Source organism: Mercenaria mercenaria, chromosome 10, assembly GCF_021730395.1.
Source record: "Mercenaria mercenaria strain notata chromosome 10, MADL_Memer_1, whole genome shotgun sequence".
In the NCBI taxonomy this organism is placed as follows: Eukaryota; Metazoa; Mollusca; class Bivalvia; order Venerida; family Veneridae; genus Mercenaria; species Mercenaria mercenaria.
Genome location: NC_069370.1, coordinates 19,499,559 through 19,523,708, shown reverse-complemented (window position 1 = coordinate 19,523,708; position 24,150 = coordinate 19,499,559). Strand labels below are relative to the sequence as shown.

Sequence of the window (24,150 nt, the reverse complement as noted above, 5' to 3'; positions counted from 1 at the left end):
TTTCCAACTGTGAACAGTATTTATGAGTATTTAAATCATCATTTCTTGGTGATACAGCCAATGTAAACAAGTTCATTCAGTATTTTTACTCGTATCGGAAAGGCGGAGTTACCTGTGTAGACAAGATCCAAAAATAGCTTCAGCATGGCTGCTTTTGTGACGTAAAGGTACAAGTTTATCGATTTAAGAAAAGACGAAAGGGCAATTTGATCTGCAAACAGTAGTATGTTATACTGATTATAACAATTTTCACTGCTTTGGTATTGAAATTATTTTACCAGGTAAATTTTCTATAACAAAATTCAATTGTTCTGATGAAAGGAGCTTTAAATAGTTTTGCACGACAAGCTCTTTTTTTTTGCTGTACTTTGATGACCAGTAGCTACCTACCTTAGTGTACCTTAGATAACTTGTATATGGTTTGGTCAACTCATACATGTATTATTGTATTATTGTAAATTGCTAATTAGTAAAGTGATACCTTTTTGCATTTTTATGCAAAATTTGTTATTTTTTTCCAGAAAAAAATCTGAAGCCCATGAAGTGATTTTTATCAATTTTGAAAATTTATAATTTGTTCAGCATATAGATTCTACATAACTTTGAATGGTTCTCACAAACAAATAAAAATGTAATGGGTTCTAAGTGAAATAATGTAAAATTCACCATACTTTGTCTTAGGCTTTTTTTTGTGGGAGATGGAGGCTTTGCCCCCAAGACCTCCGGTGTGGAGGGGCAGCTGCCTCTTTAACCCTCATTTCTTTCTGACAGACCACAGTACCTTGAAAGCTTGACACTGATGGCAATGAATTAAAACAAACGTTTTATTTCTCCCTTATTATTTAAACCTTTAGCTTGCTGGCGACAAGTGATTCTGCCTCTGTGACCAGTGCAGACCATGATCAGCCTGCACATAGATCAGGCTGATCATGGTCTGCAGTGTTCGCTATTCAGTCAGTAAATTTTTAGTGAACACTCCTTCAAATAATAAATGGTATTGCCCAAATTAAATGATGGACCAGTCCATTTTAGAAATTTAGCAAGGTAAAGGTTAAACAAGTTAATATGTTCATTGAACTTGAACAGAAGCATCTTTTCATGGAACTCTCTCAGTCTGATGGTTGGGTTTGACTTCACCTAGTCTTGGTACCCACATAGTTAAACAAAAATTTTATAATGTTCAGACAGCTTTTTGTCATGAATGCTTGATGGATGTTCAGCAGTGCTTATCAAAAGCATCCTCATTAGCCTCTGCATGGATATTTGTTTAACTTGGTGAGAAATATCTTTTTTTTAAGTCTGTAAATGTAGAGCCATCATGGTTCACTAAGACTTAGTCTTCTTAATAAATGCATTTGAACTAAACTTCAATGCTGTCTAGAAGAATACCATTTATTTTATGCTTTTCCGGAAACAGATTGGTCTACGGACTGACCGACATACCAACCGACATCTGCAAAACAATATACCTCTTCTTCTTTGAAGGGAGGCATAATAAGTGAAATAAAATTGATATTTTCACTTCCAGAATTCCAGAATTACTAGAAATCTTATAGAACTAATTAATAAGTTTTTCAGTGCCCATCTGGCTTGATTTCAGTCTAATTTTTGCAAAACTGTGAATGATTGGTACCAAGCCTGGTTCTGCAGTCCTATTTCAGTTGCTAAAAAATAAGGAAAAAAAGCTGTTAACAGGAAATTTATTAGAAAAATCAACACTTTTATGGAAACTTTGTTCTTCCATCTTGAACAAGATTTCTGACACTTTTCAGGTATAAGTTACTGAGGAATGTGTTAAGTGGACGAAATCTGAAATATTGTAGTCCACGTATTATACTTATTTCTAGGATTTTGCAGCGTTCATTCTTTGTAAATACAGGCACAACCCGATCTTCTTTTCCATTTGCTTCCTGCAGACCAAATGTCAGTATGATTTCTTGAAGGAATCTGCAGTACTTGTCACTCGCTAGATTATCGGTGACGTAAGTCAGAATGTATCGATACTTCTCGTGTAATTTACCAAGACTTTGCATTCCAGGTTTTCCGGCGTCGATGTTACTGAACAAATCTACAGTAAGATCCTCAATGCCAGTGTCATTTACTAAATGGGTCATGAAGGCACAGGCTTCTTCCATGTCTGCATCTGTATGGAGAATGACGAAGTCTGACATACCCCCTGAAAAGGTAAAATAGACTTTATAGGTATTTCAGTTTCTTGCGGGGAAATTATTGAACCTACTTCAGTAAAATACACTTATCTCAAAAAGTATTTAACTGGTAACTTAGGGTCATGAAACATTCTACGAAAACATTCTAAGAATGTTATTCAGCATGTGAAGTTATGTTAACTTTGTTTTTGGATTTCATGCTGCAAGGCAGGAGATAGGGCCCTTGGTTAAAAAAGTATGCATAAATGGCCTAAAAGTTTTTGTCGCACGAATCTAAAAATGGATATTTGACTTAGTCATGAAACTATCGGAGTGTTGTTCAGGATGTGAAACTGTATACCTTGGTGTTTTTTTTTTGGATTTACAACTCTGGCCCGACTGCCTACCCTATTCCACCTCCACTTAAAAAAATATATATATATATTACTTTTAGTTTCTTTTCTCTTACATTTCTTCTTGATATTTGGTAGTACATTTACCCCCCCCCCCCCCCCCCCCCCCCATCCCACAAAAGGCAGCTGCACCCTAAGGTAATGTGAAAGTTTACTTAGTATTCTGTTGTCAACAAGTACCTTAATTATGATTGTAACAGTAAGTGGGGGTAGACATCTAGTTTGAAAAATTTTTCATCAAATTTCTTATAAATACAAAGTTATAACCATTATTGAATATGATCCTCAGTTACTCATTCTTCATAATAGTTATAAAAAAGTTAGCAAAATAGATGTTGCAGATAAAAATACTTCAGTCATTAAAAAGAGTGTAAGATAATAATAGATCTGTATGAAATATTTATTTTATGTTAATGTAGGTTTAAATACCTCTAGAACAAGGAGGTAGAGATGATGCTGCTGTACCGTAACTGGGTGGTAACTTGGTGGTTAAAGATTGTTCTCCATCAATTCGTACATCAGATGTTTCTAGGCTGTTGCTGACAGCAAGGCATTCTGTTTGGAAGGCATTACTGTGTGGAACTTTATCAACAGGTTGTATCCTGTTACGCTGAAATTTCCCTTTCTGAGGTGTGCTGTGTCCTGTTGGAACTGCTCTGGTTTGTGGAACAGGGAACTTTGGGACAATAAAAGGTGGTTGTGCAGAGAAGGTTCTCAATGTATGACTAGGAAGTTGTTTTGATGTTGAACCGGCTGGTTGTAATATGAGATTATCTAAATCATTTAGTAAGTCATCATGCTCATCTTCAACCGACATACTGATTACACTGCTTACTTCAGATCCTATTGCACTGTCTTCTCCATCAAGTTCAGGTCGAGACAGTTGCGTTTTAATCTCATGTGGTTCTTCATTCATCTGAGATTGTGTCTGATTGTCTAAATTTTCTCCATTTCGTGCTGATTTTGACTTTCTTAGGACAGCATTTTTGTTTCTTATTCTTGTGTTTTGTTTAGTATTGGTGTTTTCGGGTGTTTTGGACTTAATTGCGATGCAGCTTGAATCACTTTTTGTTTGTTCCATCTCGGTGAATGCGAGTGTTGCCATCCTCCCAGAACAACCTGCAGACACAGAGAAAAAGTTCTAAAACTACTGTAACAGTTACAACTGCATGTGTCACCTATTATGATAGATCAGAAAATAGTTGAGTCATCCGCTAATTATTATATTTTCAAAATATTAAATAAATTACTTCAAATGAGGTACTCTCTTGGGCCTGTGTTGTGCAAATTTAAAAAGCATGGGAAAAAATTGTTGAGTTTGCGCAGATGAACGATCATGAAAACTGGTACAGAGAATGCTGGGAGAATCAGAGACATGGTGTTATGTTGTTGTATGACCTAGGTTTAATCATGTTGAGTCCGATTTTAGACTCAAAAACAAAACAGAAGAAAGAGGTCAGAAACACACATTTATTTAACATAATGATATTTTTACCAGTATCATTTTATTTCTTTTAACAAAATGATTGAAATACATCATGGAAAAAAAAAACATCCATAGAGTAAAAATATGTCATTTTGCAGTCATTTACCATGTTCAAATTATAATTCCCTCTTCTTAGACTATTTCCTCATTTGTTTTATATGTAACACTGAACATTCTTTGATAAACTATTTGGTATACTCGTACACAACTATTTTGATTCATAAAATGGTTATTAAATATGATTTTTACAGATTTACCTACCCTGAAACATGGCGCACTGGGAACCCTGAGAAAAGATACATTTCTCAACAGTTGTTTTAAAAAAGTAAGTTTAAACCATTGAAGACATAAAAGCTAAGATGAAACATTTTAAAGTAATTAAATGTCTTGTATTACAAATTATTTCAGTTACCTGAGTTAAATATCAAATCCAACGCATTTCTTGCTTGAATGCTATATTAAGACACATGAGGGAATTCCCAAATCACTCCAGTGTGAGATATTTTTAGAAACCAAAAGAAGAAATAGAACACATGCAAGGGACACAATCAATGACATATAGGATAAACAATCCTTAATTGTTTGCCTCCACTTTGATAAGTGGCTTGGTACATCATGTACTGCTCATGCAATGCACAGAAATAGCCAGTTACGGTCAGTTGGGATAAAAAAGGGTAATAATCAATTTGAAGCTGGACTATACTAAGTATGCCTCTTTCTCGTAATTCCGAGCCTTCTCATTGATCCGAGCCTAAGTTGGAAAATTTGCACTTGCAGCTATTTCCTGTTTCTAAATTTTATGTATGTTGTGGCAAATCAAAGTTAAACAGAAATAAAAAGAAAATAGTATTACTGAATTAAAATAGAAATATACACAAACAGAAAATTTTGGCACAAATTTGCTTATCTAAAATCACTGGGGTAATATATAACCTTCTTACAGAAAACGGAAACCACTTATTATGTCTCCCACCCTCTGGGGGAGACATAATGTTTTTGCCCTGTCCGTCAGTCCTTCCGTCCGTCCGTACGTCACACTTCATTTCCGATCAGTAACTGGAGAACCATTTGATCTAGAACCTTCAAACTTCATAGGGTTGTAGGGCTGCTGGAGTAGACGACCCCTATTGTTTTTGGGGTCACTCCGTCAAAGGTCAAGGTCACAGGGGCCTGAACATTGAAAACCATTTCCGATCAATAACTAGAGAACCACTTGACCCAGAATGTTGAAACTTCATAGGATGATTGGTCATGTAGAGTAGATGACCCCTATTGTTTTTGGGGTCACACCATCAAAGGTCAAGGTCACAGGCGCCTGAACATTGAAAACCATTTCCGATCAATAACTTGAGTACCACTTGACCCAGAATGTTGAAACTTTATAGGATGATTGGTCATGCAGAGTAGATGACCCTTATTGATTTTGGGGTCACTCTGTTAAAGGTCAAGGTCACAGTGGCCTGAACATTGAAAACCGTTTCCGGTCAGTAACTTGAGAACCACTTGACCAAGAATATTGAAACTTAATAGGATGATTGTTCATGCAGAGTAGATGACCCCTATCGATTTTGGGGTCACTCTGTTAAAGGTCAAGCTCACAGGGGCCTGAACATCGAAAACCGTTTCCGATCAATAACTTGAGAACCTCTTGACCCAGAATATTGAAACTTCATAGGATGATTGTTCATGCAGGGTAAATGACCCCTAATGTTTTTGGGGTCACTCCGTTAAAGGTCAAGGTCACAGGGGCCTGAACATTGATAACCATTTCCGATCAATAACGTGAGAACCTCTTGATCCAGAATGTTGAAACTTCATAGGATGATTAAACATGCAGAGTAGATGACCCTTATCGATTTTGGGTCACTCTGTTAAAGGTCAAGGTCACAGGAGCCTGAACATTAAAAACTATTTCTGATCAATAACTTGAGAACCACTTGACTCAGAATGTTGAAACTTCATAGGATGATTGAACATGCAGAGTAGATGACCCCTATTGATTTTTGGGTCAATCTATTTAAGGTCAAGGTCACAGGGGCCTGGTCATGTAAAATCATTTCCGGAAAATAACTTGAGAGCCACTTGACCTAGAATGTTGAAACTTAATAGGATGATTGGACATGCAGAGTAGATGACTCATATTTATTTTGGGGTCACTTGTTCAAAGGTCAAGGTCACAGGAACCTGAACAGTGACTTGATAACCACTAGGCCAAGAGTGTTGAAACTTAGCGGGATGACTGGACATGCCAAGTAGACGATCCCTATTGCAGCCAACCATCAGTGTCTCTTTGACTTTCGCTCCTGACCCCTATTGACTTCTTTCCTATAGCACTTTGCATTGGGGGAGACATGCACTTTTTTACAAAAGCAATTTCTAGTTTTAAAACTTTTTGTCCGCAAACACAATAATATTATCTGTTCTTAATTTTAAAAATGAACTTTTTCAAAAAAGCCTTATTTTTTCAGAGCTAGTACAAATGATCGCAAGTCTCGGTTCAGCGAGAAAGAATCTGGCTGTTTCAGAGGGTTATGGTCATCATGTGAAAGCCTGGATTATTCATTTACAACAATCCTTAGAATTTTTCTTCATGGGGATTTTTTAAGTTTAGATGTTGGAGTATCAAACTATAGCAGAAACTCTTTTGAAACTTAAAACTTTTACTGACCAGCACTGAAATACCGACACAGGATTGTTATTCAGGGTGGGAAGCAGTGCACCAGGGTTTTAACTTGGATCTCGGACAGTCGGACCAGAGTTATGGCTCTTGACTTAGGGTTATGAAACATGATAGGAATATTATTCAGCATGTGTAGTTGTGCACATTGGAATTTGTTCTGGAAATATATTTCAATTATGAACGCTATAATTCTTCTACTATGTTAAATTTTCACTCATGGCAATGCCACTCATGAAAATATTGCATCTAGTGTTCACTCAGTGAAAGATGATTTGATCTTACACTGAAACAAACAAATTTCATCTATTTCTAGAAATATTTCAATTCTATATAGCAAATGTTGGCATACTTGGGATCATGTGTAAATTTCAGATTGCACTTTGAATTTTTTCCAAGTATTCAATCAAACTTAGTAGGAGATATTAGTATTATGTCTCTCTCCCTCCCCCCAATCCCCACCACCCCACCCCCCCTCAAGGGGAGACATGTTGTTTTTGCCCTGTCCGCCCATCCGTCACAATTCATTTCTGACCAATAACTGGAGAATCATTTGACCTAGAACCTTCAGACTTCATAGGGTGGTAGAGCTTATGGAGCAGACAACCCCTATTGTTTTTGGGGCCACTCCATCAAAGGTCAAGGACACAGGGGCCTGAACATGGAAAACCATTTCCGATCAATAACTAGAGAACCACTTGACCCAGGATGTTGAAACTTCATAGGATGATTGGACATGCCAAGTAGGTGAACCCTATTTTATAGCCAAACATCAGTGTCTCTTTGACCTGCTCCTGTCCTCTTTGACTTCTTGCAAATTATGACTGTATATTGGGGGAGACATGGGCTTTTCTACAAAAGCATCTTCTAGTTCTTGTTGTACTGCTCATCTGGCTTGATTTCAGCCTAAAATTTGCAAAACTGTAAATGATCATTACCAAGCCTAGTTCTGCTGTCCTGTTTTGGTCGCTAAAAAAATATGAAAAATGCTGGTAAACAGAAAATTTATTAGATAAATCAACCAATACATTCTATGGAAACTTTTCTCTTCCCTCTCGAACAAGTTTTCTGACACTGTTCAGGCACAAGTCACTAATCAATGAGTTAAGTGAATGAAATTGGAAATATTGTAGTCCGTGTAGTACACTTATTTCTAGGATGTTGCAGCATTCATTCTTCGTAAATACAGGCACAACCCGATCTTCTTGTCCGTTTGCTTTCTTCAGACCAAATGTCAGTAAGATTTCTTGCAGGAATCTGCAGTACTTGTCACTTGCTAGGTTATCTGTGACATAAGTCAGAATGTATCGATAATTCTCGTGTAGTGCCGCTAGACTTTGCATTCCAGGTTTTCCAACGTTGATGCTACTCAGTAATTCGACTGTAAGATGCTCAATGCCAGTGTCATTTTTTAAATGGTTCATGAAGGCACACGCTTCTTCCATGTCTGCATCTGTATGGAGAATGACAAAGTCTGACATACCCCCTGAAAAGGTAAAACAACAGATTTTATAGGTACTTCAGTTTCTTGTGGGGAAAGTATTTAATCTGCTTTGTAAAATACAGTTATGAAAGTTATGTAAAAAGTAACATTGTCTGATCTATTAACAGTTTAGTTCCACCCTGAAACATTTATTTGAAAAAAAGTTTCACACTCCTCAAAAAAAAAACTTTGGTCAGGATGTGGGTTTGGAGAAGCTTTAAGATTTGCTTTTGTCCGTTTGTCCAAATTTGTGTCATGCATAGCTCAAAAAGTAATTGTCCTACAGACAGTTATTTAGCATGTGAAGTTGTGTACCTGGGGATTTCTTTTAGATTTCCCTCAGTTATTACCTTTGACTTAGTCAGAAATATATATGAAGGACCGAATGGTTTGTTTCAGATGTATCTCAGAAAGTATTTAACAGATAACTTAGGAATTTTAAGCGTGTTATTCAGCATGTAAGGTGGGCTTTGCTTCTGGACTTTGTTTTTGGATAACACACTGCAAGGCAGGATTTAAGGCCCTTGGTTAAAAAGATACGCATAAATGACCTAAATGTTTTTGTCGCACAAATCTAAAAACAGATACTTGACCTGGTCATGAAACTTTTTAGGAATGTTGTTTAGGATGTGAAGTTGCATACCTGGGGTTTAAGATTTACCCCCCCCCCCCCCCCACCCTCCATCCAACTCCCAACCCTTTCTTGCCCCTCACACTCCTTTAAAACAAATACTCTTAGTTTCTTTTATGGTTCTTCTTGATTTTAGTATCTTAATGCTCTTGTCCCCCATCTCATGGGGGTAGACATTTAGTTTGACAATTCTTTCATCATCTTAAATGAAAAAAACTTCTGATCTAACCATAATTTAGGGTATCACTAGCTTAGAGAGATTCAACTATACATATCAAAAGCAGTAAGTTTACTTAATCAGAAAGTTATGGCTTCCATTAAATATGATCCTCAGTTACTCATTCTTCATAATAAAACTAAAAATAGGAAAAGCCTTGTAAAGGCTTACTTCTTTTAAAAAAAACATTCATTTTTAGCTCATTGAAAAAAAAATTAGTTATTTGTTGTGCGTCTGCCTTGGTGTCGGCTTGCCTGGTTAAGTTTCATGTTAAGGTCAGTTTTTCTCCTAAACTATCAAAGATATTGCTTTAAAACTTGCAACACTTGTTCACCATCAATAGCTGACTCTGTACAGAAAGAACCATAACTCCATCCTGCTTTTTGCAAGAATTATGGCCCCTTTTCGACTTAGAAAATATCAGATTTCTTGGTTAAGTTTTATGTTTAGGTCAACTTTTCTCCTAAACTATCAAAGATATTGCTTTAAAACTTGCAACACTTGTTCACCATCAATAGCTGACTCTGTACAGAAAGAACCATAACTCCATCCTGCTTTTTGCAAGGATTATGGCTCCTTTTCGACTTAGAAAATATCAGATTTCTTGGTTAAGTTTTATGTTTAGGTCCACTTTTCTCCTAAACTATCAAAGCTGTTGCTTTAAAACTTGCAACACTTCTTCACCATCAACAGCTGATTTTGTACAGCAAGATACTTCACTCCATCTTGCTTTTTGCAAGAATTATGGCCCCTTTTGGACTTAGAAAATCAGATTATTTTGTTATGTTTTGTGTTTAGGTCAGCTTTTCTCCTGAACTATCAAAGCTTTTGCATTAAAACTTGCAACACTTGTTCACGATCAAAAGCTGACTCTGTACAGCAAGAAACATAGCTTCAAAAAAATATTGGATTTCTTGGTTAAGTTATGCATTAAGTTCAACTTTTCCCCTTAACGGCCAAAGCTATTGCTTTAAAACTTGGAGCAATTATTTGCCATTTAAAGCTGACTCTGCACAGCAAGTACTGTAACTCTACATTGCTTTTTGCAAGAATTATGGCCCATTCTGGACTAAGAAAATCATGGGTAGGACAATATTTCTATTATACAGAGACAAAAAAATCAGATGAGTGTCTGCACCCGCAAGGCGGTGCTCTTGTTAAAAAAATATTATAATAAAAAAAGTTTACAAAATAGATGTTGCAGATCAAAAAAACAGTCAATTTCATTAAAAAGAGTATAAAATAACAATAGATCTATATGAAATATTAATTTTATGTTAATATAGGTTTAAATACCTCTAGAACAAGGAGGTAAAGATGATGCTTCTGTACTGTAATTGGGTGGTAACTTGGTGGTTAAAGATTCGGTAGTTAAAGATTGTTCTCCATCAATTCGTACATCTGATGTTTCTAGGTTGTTGCTAACATCAAGGCTTTCTGTTTGGAAGGCATTTTCTGGAACTTTATTAACAGGTTGTATCCTGTTACGCTGAAATTTCCCTTTCTGAGGTGTGCTATATTCTGTTTCCACTGTTCTGGTTTGTGTTGTAGGCAACTTCGTGGCAACAGAAGCTGGTTGCCTGGAGAGGGTTCTCGATGTAGGACTATGAAAGTTGGTATCTTTCTGAATTGTAGATTGTTTTAATGTTTCACTGGCTGGTTGTAATATGAAATTATCTAAATCATCTAGCAATTGATCATCTTCAAATGGCATACCGATTACACTGTTTACTTCAGATCCTATTGCACTATCAGCATCTTCTCCATCAAGCTCAGGGCAAGATTGTTGTGTTTTGATCTTGTGTATTTCTTCATTCATCTGTGTTTTTTTCTGTGTGTCTAAATTTTCTCCATTTTGTGCTGATTTTGACTTCCGCAAAACAGCATTTTTATTCTTTTTCATTCTAGGTTTCTGTCTGCTAGTGTTATTTTCAGATGTGTTTGTGACTGAGCTTGAATCACTATTTGTCTGTTCAGTCTTGGTAAGTGTGAGTGTTGCCATCAACTTAGAAGAACCTGCAGACGAAGAGAAAAAGTTCTTAAAACTACTGTAACAGTTAAAACTGCATATTATGTCACATTATGATTATCAGATAGATCAGAAAAAAAAGTTTAGTTGTCTGTTCTAAATCAATATACAATTGGAACTCGGTATCTCAAATTCAGAGGGACCAAGTTTTTTACTTTTTTACCTCGAGATAACCGAGATTGGACTTAATTAAACTGATACTTTGCATATGTGGTTCTAGGACAGGACTTGGAATGCCTTCAAAATAGCTGGAATTTAGAGATTATTGAATTTCAACTGTATTTTTAAAATAATTATTTCAAATGACGTACTGTTCTTTGAATCTACCAAAAAGAGATCCGCACAGTACTGTTAGAGCAAAATTATGTCATTTTACCAAGTTCAAATTAATTCCATCTTCTTAGACTATTTTTCTCATTTGTTTTATATGTAACACAGAACATATTTTGATGCACTGTTTTGTAAACTGATACACAATTATTTTGATTTAGAAAACTCATATATTCCTATGTAATGTGATTTTTACAGGTTTACCGGCGCAACCAGCAGAACTCAGGGAACCCAGAAAAGATACATGTCTCAACAGTTGTTTTAAAAAAGTAAGTTTAAACCATTGAAGACATAAAAGCTCAGATGAAACATTTTGAAGTAATTAAATGCCTTGTATTAAAAGTTATTTCAGTTACCTGTTCATATGAGTAAAATATCAAATCCACAACGCATTTTCGTATTTGAATTCTATATTTAGACACATTTGGGGAATTCCCATATCAATCCAGTGCGAGATATTTTTAGAAAAAAAAATAGAAAATAGAACACATGCAAGGGACATAATTCATGACATATAGGATAAACAATCCTTAAGTGTTTGCCTCCACTTGGATAAGTGATAGACTTGAGATTTGCAGTTGGCACTGTCATGTACTTTGTGCAGGCTGTCCTTATAAAAAATGTGTAATAATCCATTTTAAGCTGGACTCTACTAAGTATATTCAGAGCTGTCCTACTTTTTGTCTGCATCTATGCCCAGAAATTTATCTTATTTAATATATTATTACCGGTACTTGATGGATTTACTTTAAAACTACCATGATTGTTGTGCCCCCGCCATGAGTGGTGGGGGGCATATAGATTTGGTCTTGTCCGTCCATCAGGAGTTCGTGACGGCCTAGCTAAAAAAAGTTTTGGATACAAATTGATGAAACCTTGAATGAGTCTTAATCATGATATGAACTTGCGCACCTCCTATTTTTCAACTGGCTCCACCCCCTATTTACAGAGTTATGGCCCCTGAAATATACAAAAATGAACATTTTCACATTGTGACGCGCCTAGCTCAAAAAGTATTTCATACAAATTGATGAAACCTTGCATGAGTCTTTATCGTGATATGAACGTGCGCACCTACTATTTTTTGTATCTCCGTCCTCTATTTCCAGAGTTAAGGCCCCTGTAATAGTAAAAAATGCACATTTTCACCTTGTGATGCGCCTAGCTCAAAAAGTATTTCATATAAACTGATTTAACCTTGCATGAGTCTTTATCATGATATGAACTTGCGCACCTCTTATTTTTCGTCTGGCTCCACCTCTTATTTTTAAAGTTATGGCCCCTGAAATAGTCAGAAATGCACATTTTCACCTATTGACGTGCCTAGCTAAAAAGGTATTTGATGTAAATTCATGAAACCTTGCATTAGTCTTAATCATGATGTGATCTTGCACACTTGGCATTCTTCTTGAGAATCTTAGCATTTATTACAGAGTTATGACCCTTGAAATAGTCAAAATAGTGGATTTTTTGTTTGTGACGCTCATAGCTCAAAAAATATATGGCCTAGAATAATGAATCCTTTATATAAAATGTTTGTTGAGGCTATACCCACTTAAGACTGAAACATAAAAATTATTGCCCATTATTTGTGACAAATGTACCAGTGGGGGAACACCCTTTGTCCTACAGACACATTCTAGATTTTTAAATTTTTTTGATTCTTTAAAAAACATGACTGAAGAGAACTTTTTGTCAGGTTTTGAAATTATTTCAGCATTGTTCCTTTGGTGAGTTTCTTCTTCAAATTATCTGCCAAAAATGGTCAGATGACCCATATTCGAACTTGACCAAATTTCATGAAGATCAATTGAAAAATGCAGCCTCTATCGCATACACAAGGTTTTACTTTGATTTGAACTTGTGACCTAGTTTTTGACCCCAGACAACCCATATTTGAACTTGACCTAGATTTCATCAAGGCAACCATTCTCACTAAATTTTATGAAAATCCAGTGTAAAATGCAGCCCCTATTGTAGTTTTTCAAATCATAGGTAAGAAGTTAAAAAGTTTTGAAATGAAGACAAATGTCCATATATTTCTCAAAAATTATATATTGACAATATTTTAACCAGAAGCATAGAGTTATTAGCATTTAATACTTTCGTGTAAAAGAAAATTTTGTGATCGAGAAAATGTAACTCTTCTTGAACATGGCGTGCAGAAACATCAAAGGGACATAAAACAGCGGATATTTTCTAATTGGGTGTATTTGATTTAACATGCAACTGTGATTTGGATTTCTAAATAATGGTCCAAGATATTGTGTGCTAAAAATATAGAACATCTGGAACAGTCCTTTAACAGCAAAAACATGCTGCAGCAGAATGTAAATAGTTAAGCTCTAACCGGGACTCGATCCCAGGACCTCTCACACCTGAGACAGACACTTTACCACTTGAAGTTCCTTATAACAGTGGTAGCTACAGCTTGGCAGTTTAATTGCATCGATTACATTACGTGAACTGGAACAGTTTTGTGACAAGAACATCGTAATAGGCGAACTCCGGATTATCGGCGTATTTGCTTTGTTGCCTAACGGCAATTTTCGTGTAAAGAAATAATAAAAAAACTAATGCTGCAAACATTTTGATCAGTCAAAACTGCCCAAATTTCTGTGACGTGTTTTTAGAGTATGAACTTTAACTGGTAGTACCAGTGAAATATAACTCACGCTGAATCTTAAATATTTGCCTTTTTAGCGGTTGGCGAAAGGCAAAGACAGTGGGCTTTGTCCAAATATAAGCATTTACTTTACCTGTTTCGAGAGGAAATTACAGTTAGAAACAAAATACTTTTCTGCAACACCTTGAGTCATTAGCATTCATGTCAATCAGTATTATGACTAAGATCGACGATCATTCATTCATTCCAATAATTTATAGACAGAGTCCGTTGTTTACATTTTTAATCGTAACCGGTGCACTTGTAAAAAACACTTTTTTTTGAAAAATCGAAGAATGTGAACAGGTATGGTACGGTCTCTCCCTATTGCATACACAAGGTTTTGCCTTGATTTGACCTGGTAACCTAGTTTTTGAAACCAGATGACCCATATTCTAACTTGACCTAGATTTCATCAAGGCTGTCATTTTGACAAAATTTCATGTAGATCAGTTGAAAAATACAGCCTCTATCACATACACATGGTTTTTCTTTGATTTAACTTTGAGACCTGCTTTTTGACCCCAGATGACCTATAATCAAACTCAGCCTAGATTTCATCAAGGCCGTCATTCTGACCAAATTTCATGAAGATCAATTGAAAAATACAGCCTCTATCGCATACACAAAGTTTATCTTTGATTTGACCTAATGACCTACTTTTTGACTCAAGATGACCAATATTCCAACTTGACTGTGATTTCATCAGTGCAATCATTCTGAACAAATTTCATGAAGATCAATTGAAAAATACAACCTCTATCGCATACACAAGGGTTTTCTTTGATTTGACCAAGTGACCTAGTTTTTGACCCCAGATGACCCATTTTCGAACTCTGCCTAGATTTCATCGAGTTAATTATTCTGACCAAAATTCATGAAAATAAATTGAAAAATACAGCCTCTATCGCATACACAAAGTTTTTCTTTGATACTTAGTGACCTAGTTTTTGACCCCAGGTGACCCATTTTCGAACTTGGCCTAGATTTCATCAACGTAATCATTCTGACAAAATTTCATGAAGATCAGTTGAAAAATACAGCCTCTATCGCATACACAAGCTAAATGTTGACAGACAGACGCTTGACATCAAGCGATCACAAAACTCACCTGAGCAGCATTGCTCAGGTGAGCTAAAAAAGCACATTTTCACCTTGTGTGAGCCTAGCTCAAACAGTATTTCATAATATGAAATAAGGCACTGCCTCATTTGGGAATCGATCCGACTGCAACTCATCCCATAAGGCAACTACACAACACACGGTACATTTGTAGCGCCCTCTCCTCTTCTTCCTCGTAACTTCATCCCTCGTAATGAGTATTGTCGAAGATCATGCTATTTCCAGTCTTGACAGGAAATTACTCATGTTTACCAGTTAAGTCATTAATTTGTTTTCTTAAGTCATTAATTTGTTTTCTTTCCAGTCAATATAGTCCATCAGCTTGCCCACAAATATGCGTTTGTATCAATTTAAAAGTAGATTTTGGAATAAAAAAACAACACTGCCATATTTCTACTGATGTGCAAGACGTTGCGGTTCTGACAAGTTAAGTGAAAGCTTATAAGGCACAAGGAAAAAGCTTATTCTTCCAAAAAATCTGAAGTCAGATGCTGTGCACGTGCCGGAAGTACACATTTTTTAATTCGATAGTATTTTTCATTCGGTAAATCGCATGTTACCGTAGAGAGATCTATCCTGATAGCGACGAAAATCAGTAAGATCAACTCCCAATAAATTGATGAAACCTTGCATGAGTCTTAATCATGATATGAACTTGGACACCCACGATTTTTCGTCTGGCTTCGCCCCCTATTTCTAGAGTTATGGCCCCTGACATAGTCAAAACTGTACATTTTCACCTTGTGACGAGCCTAGCTCAAAAAGTATTTCATATAAACTGATGAAACCTTGCATAAGTCTTAATCATGATATGAATTTGTGCACCCTTTATTTTTCGTCTGGCTCCGCTTCCTTATTTCCAGAGTTACAGTCCCTGAAATAGTCAAAAATGAACATTTTCACCTTGTGACGTGCCTAACTCAAGAAGCATTTCATATAAATTGATGAAACCTTGCAAGAGTCTTTATCATGATATAAACGTGCACACCTTCTATTTTTCGTCTGGCTCTGCCCCCTGTTTCCATAGGTATGGCCCCTGAAATAGTCAAAACTGTACATTTTCACATTGTGACATGCCTAGGTCAAACAGTATTTCATATCAATTGATGAAACCTTGCATGAGTCTTAATCATGATATGAACTTACGCACCCACTATTTTCGTCTGGCTTAGCCCCCTATTTCCAGAGTTATGACCCCATAAATAGTCTTTTTCATGATATGACCTTGCACACAGCATTTTCCTTGAGATTTTAGCGTTAATTACAAAGTTATGGCGCTTGAAATATTTGAATTATTGCCCCTTATTTGTGACAGATGTACCAGTGGGGGAACACCCTGTGTTCTACAGACACGTTCTAGTTAAGAGTTTGCTATTTGTGGCAGATTATTTGTTTGAAGACTTACTACATTTTTGAATATTCATTAAAGTTCTGAAATTAGCAAAATAGTTTATTTAGCTAAAATAAGACCGTGTTGAAATAAAACCATGTTTGCAAGTTTGAGGTAAAACCATGTTTGCAAATACAAGTGAAAATTTGACTGTCTCAAATATTTCTTGGAAGTGCAAAGTGGCAGTAAAAAGCAACAGAATCCTTCATCTTACTAAAACTTAAGATTATTATGATGCATCTCTGAACACTGATTGAGGCAGGAGGTATTGATAAGAAAGCAGGTTTTACCTCTATACACCTAGCATGCATGTATTTGATCAGATAAAAGATTAACATCTTGTAGACTTTCCTTTCTGCTAAGAAGAACATTACTAATCTTAACTTACAAGGCCATAAAATTATTATTTCTGATTTAACATTCTTCATGAAGCTTTTATGATTTAATATTGATTAGTTACAGAAAATTCATTTAATGAGGGATTTAAAAAGGAAAATAAAAAAGTGCAAAAGGAGTGCAAAAAGGAAAACTCAATTTTTAGTGGTTTCTTAAATTATGACAAAATCCTAAATTATAACAGTCCATATTTTTTATTTTTGTTATGTTTTTGTTGGGTTTAATGTTGCACTGACACAATTATAAGTCATATGGCTTCTTTCCAGCTTTGATATTGGAGGAAGACCCCAGATGCCCTTCATGGCATTATTTCATCACATGCGGGTACCTGGGTAGAACCATTGACCTTCCATAAGCCAGCTGGAGGACTTCCTCACATGAAGAATTCAATGCCTCGAGTGAGGCTTGAACCCACATGCCGGTGAGGGGCAAGTGATTCAACGTTAACTACTCGGCCACGAAGACTCCCAGTGTTTATATTCCTTTCCATTGGTCTAAATCACAGATAAAAAAATGTATTGAAATGAGGGCAGAACAATCTCTGTCATTGACATCATAACAGTATGACATCATACACAATTACAGACCAAAACATAGGAAAAGTGAACGACCACTTGAAATGTTTAGATATTATGTTACTTTTTAGCTCACCTGTCACAAACTGACAAGGTGAGCTTTTGTGATTGCGTCGCGTCCGTCCGTCCGTAAACTTTTGCTGCCACTCTAGAGGTCACATTTTTCATGGGATCTTTATGAAAGTTGGTCAGAATGTTCATCTTGATAATATCTAGGTCAAGTTCGAAACTGGGTCACGTGCGGTCCAAAACTAGGTCAGTAGGTCTAAAAATAGAAAAACCTTGTGACCTCTCTAGAGGCCATACTTTTCAATGGATCTTCATGAAAATTGGTCAGAATGTTCATCTTGATGATATCTAGGTCAAGTTGGAAATTGGGTTACGTGCCTTTAAAAACTAGGTCAGTAGGTCAAATAATAAGAAAAACCTTGTGACCTCTCTAGAGGCCATATTTTTCATGGGATCTGTATGAAAGATGGTTTGAATGTTCATCTTAATGATATCTAGGTCAAGTTTGAAACTGGATCAACTGCGGTCAAAAACTAGGTCAGTAGGTCTAAAAATAGAAAAACCTTGTGACCTCTCTAGAGGCCATACTTTTCAATGGATCTTCATGAAAATTAGTCAGAATGTTCACCTTGATGATATCTAGGTCAAGTTCGAAACTGGGTCACGTGCCATCAAAAACTAGGTCAGTAGGTCAAATAATAAAAAACCTTGTGACCTCTCTAGAGACCATATTTTTCATGGTATCTGTATGAAAGTTGGTCTGAATGTTCATCTTGATGATATCTAGGTCAAGTTCGAAACTGGGTCAACTGCGGACAAAAACTAGGTCAGTAGGTCTAAAAAATAGAAAAACATTTTGACCACTCTAGATGCCATATTTTTCAATGGATTTTCATGAAAATTGGTCTGAATGTTCACCTTGATGATATCTAGATAAAGTTTGAAACTGGGTCATGTGTGGTCAAAACTAGGTCAGTAGGTATAAAAATAGAAAAACCTTGTGACCTCTCTAGAAGCCATACTCTTCATGAGATCTTCATGAAAATTGGTGAGAATGTTCATCTTGATGATACCTAGGTCAAGTTCAAAACTGGGTCATGTGCCTTCAAAAACTAGGTCATTAGGTCAAATAATAGAAAAACCTTGCGACCTCTCTGGAGGCCATATTTTTCAATGGATCTTCATGAAAATTGGGTCATGTGGGGACAGGTGAGCGATTCAGGACCATCATGGTCCTCTTGTTGTCAATTAAGTTTGAGTTGTCCTGTTTAAAAATAAAACAACTGTAGACTTTTTTTTGGCATGGTTGATATGATGATTTATTGACCTGGGAAAGGAGATATCAACCTTAGACTATTATCCGCTTATTGATGTTAAAGGGAATTATGGCCTGATAAAACTCCCTGCAGATGAGGTTGTGCTGGTAAAGAGGTAAACTTTAGTTGTAACCACTGAATAGTCAGTATAAAATAGACTAAAAGAATGTGCATGTAAGACCAAAACCTTTCATATTGTGGCTATGGCATTGCATTTGTACTTGCATGATTGGAAACAAATATCTTTAACTTGTAATTTGTTTAAGCTTTTAGAAAAAGAAGTTTACATGGCATAAGGAACTTAGAATCAAGTTTGTTTAGCCTAATGTTAACTACTGTAAAATCACTTAATTTCGTGGGCATGAAATTTCATGGTTTTGGTCAAAACGGCAATGTCTTGTGGATATGAATTCATGGATTTCAACTTTTGAACATACAATTAATGAGAATTTTATTTGTTCATTATGCCCCCTTTCGAAGAAGGAGGGGTATATTGTTTTGCAGATGTCGGTCGGTAGGTCGGTCGGTTGGTCGGTCGGTCGGTCTGTCGGTCGGTCGGAATGTAGACCAATCCGTTTCCGGATGATAACTCAAGAACGCTTGGGCCTAGGATCATGAAAGTTGATAGGGAGGTTGGTCATCACCAGCAGATGACCCCTATTGATTTTGAGGTCTGTATGTCAAAGGTCAAGGTCACAGTGACCCTGAATAGTAAAACGGTTTCCGGATGATAACTCAAGAACGCTTGGGCCTAGGATCATGAAAGTTGATAGGGAGGTTGGTCATCACCAGCAGATGACCCCTATTGATTTTGAGGTCAGTATGTTAAAGGTCAAGGTCACAGTGACCCTGAACAATTAAACGGTTTCCGGATGATAACTCAAGAACGCTTCAGCCTAGGGTCACGAAAGTTGATAGGCAGGTTGGTCATGACCAGCAGATGACCCCTATTGATTTTGAGGTCAGTATGTCAAAGGTCAAGGTCACAGTGAACAGGAACAGTTAAATGGTTTCCGAGCAATAACTCAAGAACGCTTGGGCCTAGTTTCAGGAAAATTGATAGTTAGGTTGGCCATGACCAGCAGATGACCCCTATTGATTTTGAGGTCATTAGGTCAAAGGTCAAGGTCGCATTGGCCAGGAACAGTTAAACAGTTTCTGATCTTGTCCAAAACCATAGGGCCTAGGGCTTTGATATTGGGTATGTAGCAAAATCTAGTGGTCCTCTACCAAGATTGTTCAGATTATGTCCCTGGGGTCAAATATGGCCCCATCCCGGGGGTCACATGGTTTATATAGACTTATATAGGAAAAAAATTTGAAAAACCTCTTGTCCAAAACCACAGGGCCTAGGGCTTTGATATTTTGTATATGACATCATCTAGAGGTCCTCTACTAAGATTGTTCAAATTTTTCCCCAAGGGTCAAATATGGCCCCGCCCTGGGGGTCACATGGTTTACATAGACTTATATAGGGAAAAACTTTGAAAATCTTTTTGTCCAAACCACAAAGACTATGGCTTTGATATTTTGTAATGTAGCATCATCTAGTGGTTCTCTACCAAGGTTGTTCAAATTATCCCTCTAGCGTCAATATGGCTTTGATATTTTGTAATGTAGCATCATCTAGTGGTTCTCTACCAAGGTTGTTCAAATTATCCCTCTAGCGTCAAATAGGCCCCGCCTCAGGGGTCACATGGTTCATATAGACTTATATAGGGAAAAACTTAGAATATTCCTGTCCATAACTTACATCATTCAAATTTGGACCACATGTATAGTTTTGAGTGGCAAGATGAACCTTGACATGAGTTGACCTTGATCTTGACCTAGTGACCTACTTTCACATTTCTTTAGCTACAGCCTTCAAAAATGGACCACATGCATAGACATGCATAGGTTTGTGTACTGAAACAAACTTTGACCATGTTATTGACCTAGTGACCTACTTTCACATTTTTGAAGGTACAGACTTCAAATTTGGACCACATGCATAGTTTTTTGTTCCAAAATAAAATTTGACCTTGATTTTAACCTAGTGACCTACTTTCACATTTCTCAAGCTACAGCCTTCAAATTTGAACCACAAGCATAGTTTTGTGTACTGAAATTAACTTTGATCTTGAGATTGACCTAGTGACCTACTTTCACATTTCTGATGGTACAGGCTTCAAATTAGATCACTTGCATAGTTTTGTGTTCCGAAATAAAATTTGACCTTGATTTTGACCTAGTGACCTACTTTCACATTTTTCAAGCTGCAGCCTTCAAATTTGAACCACATGCATAAGTGAGCATATAATTTGTTCCTTACGCAATTACTAAATGCATCAAGGGGGGCATTTCGTGTTCGACGAGCTCTTGTTGGGATTAAATTTGGTGGATTGACTCAACCACAAAATCCATGAAAATTAGTCCCCCTACGAATAATAATGATTTCACAGTATACTCTTCAAGAAAATCTGTGCTTTGGAAGTTTCACTTATCAGTGTTATATGTTTTTATTTATATTGAGTCACAGCTGTTGAATTGAAACAACTATATTGTAATCAATTTTTCCTTTTTTATTTGCAATGTTATTTTACCTGGAAAACTCCATTAATATCTCTTTAGGGTGCTTTATCATATGAAGACAAGTTTGTGGTGGTTTTATTTATATGCACTTGTAAATGATCAAGATGGAAGATTTTTTAAGCTTTCGCTTTCTTGGATTTCGAAGCTGAAAGGTGAAATTATCTTCTTTTTTTATTTGTTCAATTCTAATTTGATTTAATATTATGAAATCTACTGCAGATTTATTTGTTTGTTACAGTGCATGATCAAAATATATATTCCATCAAGTGAACACATAATGCAGTATTTTCATGGATGGCACAAATGTAAATCATGGTGTTCATGAGTGAAATATATATTAAACCTTACACTGAAACAAACAAATTTTCTTTATACCCCCCACAAAACTAAGTTGTTGGGGGGCTGAGGGGAAGCGGGGGTGGGGGGGGGCGCGGGTATATAGGAGTGAGCTTGGTGGTCAGTCGGTCCGTTGGTTTTCATGGTTTCCGGATGATAACTCATGACAGGCTTGACTGATTTAAATAATTTTTGGTACACAGGTGTAACATCAGAAAAATTTGGGGTCAGTAGGTCAAAGGTCAAGGTCACAGTGACCCTGAACAGTTAAACGGTTTCTGGATGATAACTTGAGAACGCTTGGGCCAAGGATCATAAATTTTGGTACACAGGTGTAACATCATGTAAGACACGCCATGTTCGAGTTTGAGGTCTGTAGGTCGAAGGTCAAGGTCACAGTGACTTGGAACAGTTAAACGGTTTCAGGATGATAACTTGAGAATACTTAGGTCTAGGATCATAAATTTTTGTACACAGGTGAAACATGATTAAATACAGGTCAAGTTTGACTTTGAGGCTAGTAGGTCAAAGGTCAAGGTCACAATAACACGAAACAGTTAAACGGTTTCCGAATGATAACTTGAGAACGCTTGGGTTTAGGATCATGAAAATTGATAGGGAGGTTGATTATGACCAGCAGATGACCCCTAATGATTTTGAGGTCAGTAGGTCACAGGTCAAGGTCACAGTGACCAAGAACATTTAAATGGTTTTCGGACAATAACTTCAGAACGCTTGGGCCCAGGATCACAATACTTAATAGGGAGTTTGATCATGACCAGCAGATGACCTCTATTGATTTTGAGGTCAGTAGGTCAAAGTATCTACGCTGAAAAACTCTCAAATAGTTCTATGACGTTTCCAGATTTCTTTTACATTTTATTAAGATGGATCATAAATCTTTATGTTCAGTATTTATCTTTACAGAAATATGGCTTGCAAGGAATTTCCGATTATTTAAAATTTATATTCTTTTGCATTCAAGAGTAGTTCTGTATCAGCAAAAAATAAAATGCTAGCAACAACTTGGACAGTACATTGAAGATCTACAGACCTTCTGTGCATGCTGTGTTCATGGGCAAACATTCAGTTACTCACATAGCCCACTGGCAAGATTTTAGTTTGTAGGCATTAATTTCAGTAGTTTTTGCAGGCAACAGCTTGGACAACACATTGAACTGTAGATCAGGTAAACACTGTTAGATTAGGGTGACATTCTGTATTGAGTCTTAGGAAATCTGTATTTTTTCTTTATTTCAAATGAAATTTATTTGAATTTCTTTGCTTTGCCTAGCATTTATGGCACTCCGCAACTTGACTGACATGCTGAGTTCAGATCCATTTTGTTTAAGTGCTGTTGATTCTAGCATTACAATGATGTATTTTTGGTCATGTGTGGAAGTCGTCGACCTTGCTGGTTCTGTCATGATGACAGCCAGAGCCTGGAAAAGATGCTCTTGAAGTGCACCTGGGATCTCCTTAATTCTTAAACAAAAACACTGTTTGCATCTTCATAAATAGATTTGGATTGGGCAGAACATCCCCACATTGCACAAATACCATATGATATTGTACAATATTTATTTCAGTATTAAAACACTGTTCAGAGAATAATGAAATTGCACAATAAAAGAGCCAGTAATATTTCATACAACTATGCTTTTCATAATCAAACTCTTATTGACTCCCCAGCCATGCGCTATTTTGTGATCTGCAGCAGCTAGAGAGTAAATAATGGCTTTGGCTACTGCTACTGACTGAGTCAGTATTTTTTTCAGGCATATACCACTCTATAATGCACAGCTGAAAAAATCTGTTGTTGTTTAGTATAGAACAATGGTTGTTATTTTACATACTTTATTACTAAACAAGTAATTAATCCTTCAAAACATTTATTACTGCTTTTATGAAAATTCTTGATTGAATTTACCACATTTTCTTGCCAATAAGTAATAAAACTTTCAGATTTTTCTTCAATAAATGTTGCAACGAATATATCCTAGACATATAATGGTTTTAACACAGCATGATCATATGTTGTATTTTAAACATAATTACATTTTTCTTTCACAGTTTTGGAAACTCCAATGCTGGTTTGATAAAAATCACCAAACTTGGTACGTGGTACATTGACTTTGCAGTTTTAATTAGTTGTTTCTGCTGTATTGCACAGAGCCCGCCCGCTTTGCTCAATAGGGAGAGATCAGATCTACAGATCACGAGTTCAAACCCTGGGTGAGGGGTATGTTCTCCATGGCGATTTGATAAAAGACATTGTGTCTGAAATCAATTGTCCTCCACCTCTGATTCATGTGGGGAAGCTGGCATTACTTGCGGAGAACAGGTTTGTACTG

General features: G+C 36.4%; 2 protein-coding genes across 4 annotated transcripts; both read right to left on the bottom strand.

The window, feature by feature from the left end:
• Nucleotides 1-1,686: 1,686 nt before the first annotated feature.
• Nucleotides 1,687-4,557, bottom strand: LOC123559713 (uncharacterized). Of its 3 annotated transcripts, none has more exons than XM_045351750.2 (3): nt 4,459-4,557; nt 2,990-3,679; nt 1,687-2,176 (listed from the first exon to the last, which is right to left on the bottom strand). In XM_045351750.2, exons 2-3 carry the CDS (start codon nt 3,663-3,665, stop codon nt 1,722-1,724), a joined length of 1,131 nt encoding a protein of 376 aa, XP_045207685.2. In that variant the 5' UTR covers nt 3,666-3,679; nt 4,459-4,557; the 3' UTR covers nt 1,687-1,721. The 3 variants fall into 3 exon arrangements, with proteins under 3 accessions (XP_045207685.2, XP_053408399.1, XP_045207686.2); XM_053552424.1 differs by lacking the exon at nt 4,459-4,557 and adding an exon at nt 4,308-4,429; XM_045351751.2 differs by lacking the exon at nt 4,459-4,557 and adding an exon at nt 4,153-4,301.
• Nucleotides 4,558-7,710: 3,153 nt separating this feature from the next.
• LOC128559816 (uncharacterized) lies at nt 7,711-11,639 on the bottom strand. The gene is made up of 3 exons (XM_053552423.1): nt 11,618-11,639; nt 10,351-11,070; nt 7,711-8,209 (listed from the first exon to the last, which is right to left on the bottom strand). The coding sequence occupies exons 2-3, from the start codon at nt 11,054-11,056 to the stop codon at nt 7,755-7,757; spliced, it is 1,161 nt and encodes a 386-aa protein (XP_053408398.1). The 5' UTR covers nt 11,057-11,070; nt 11,618-11,639; the 3' UTR covers nt 7,711-7,754.
• Nucleotides 11,640-24,150: the final 12,511 nt, after the last annotated feature.

What these genes read in the sequence shown, in the direction of transcription:
- LOC123559713 (XM_053552424.1), bottom strand. An exon ending in TCTACCTCCTTGTTCTAGAG is followed by an intron (nt 2,177 to 2,989) that starts GTATTTAAACCT and finishes TTACCTTTTCAG; the next exon opens with GGGGTATGTCAGACTTCGTC.
- LOC128559816 (XM_053552423.1), bottom strand. Translation starts at nt 11,056, where the DNA reads ATGGCAACACTCACACTTACCAAGACTGAACAGACAAATAGTGATTCA. An exon ending in TTTACCTCCTTGTTCTAGAG is followed by an intron (nt 8,210 to 10,350) that starts GTATTTAAACCT and finishes TTACCTTTTCAG; the next exon opens with GGGGTATGTCAGACTTTGTC.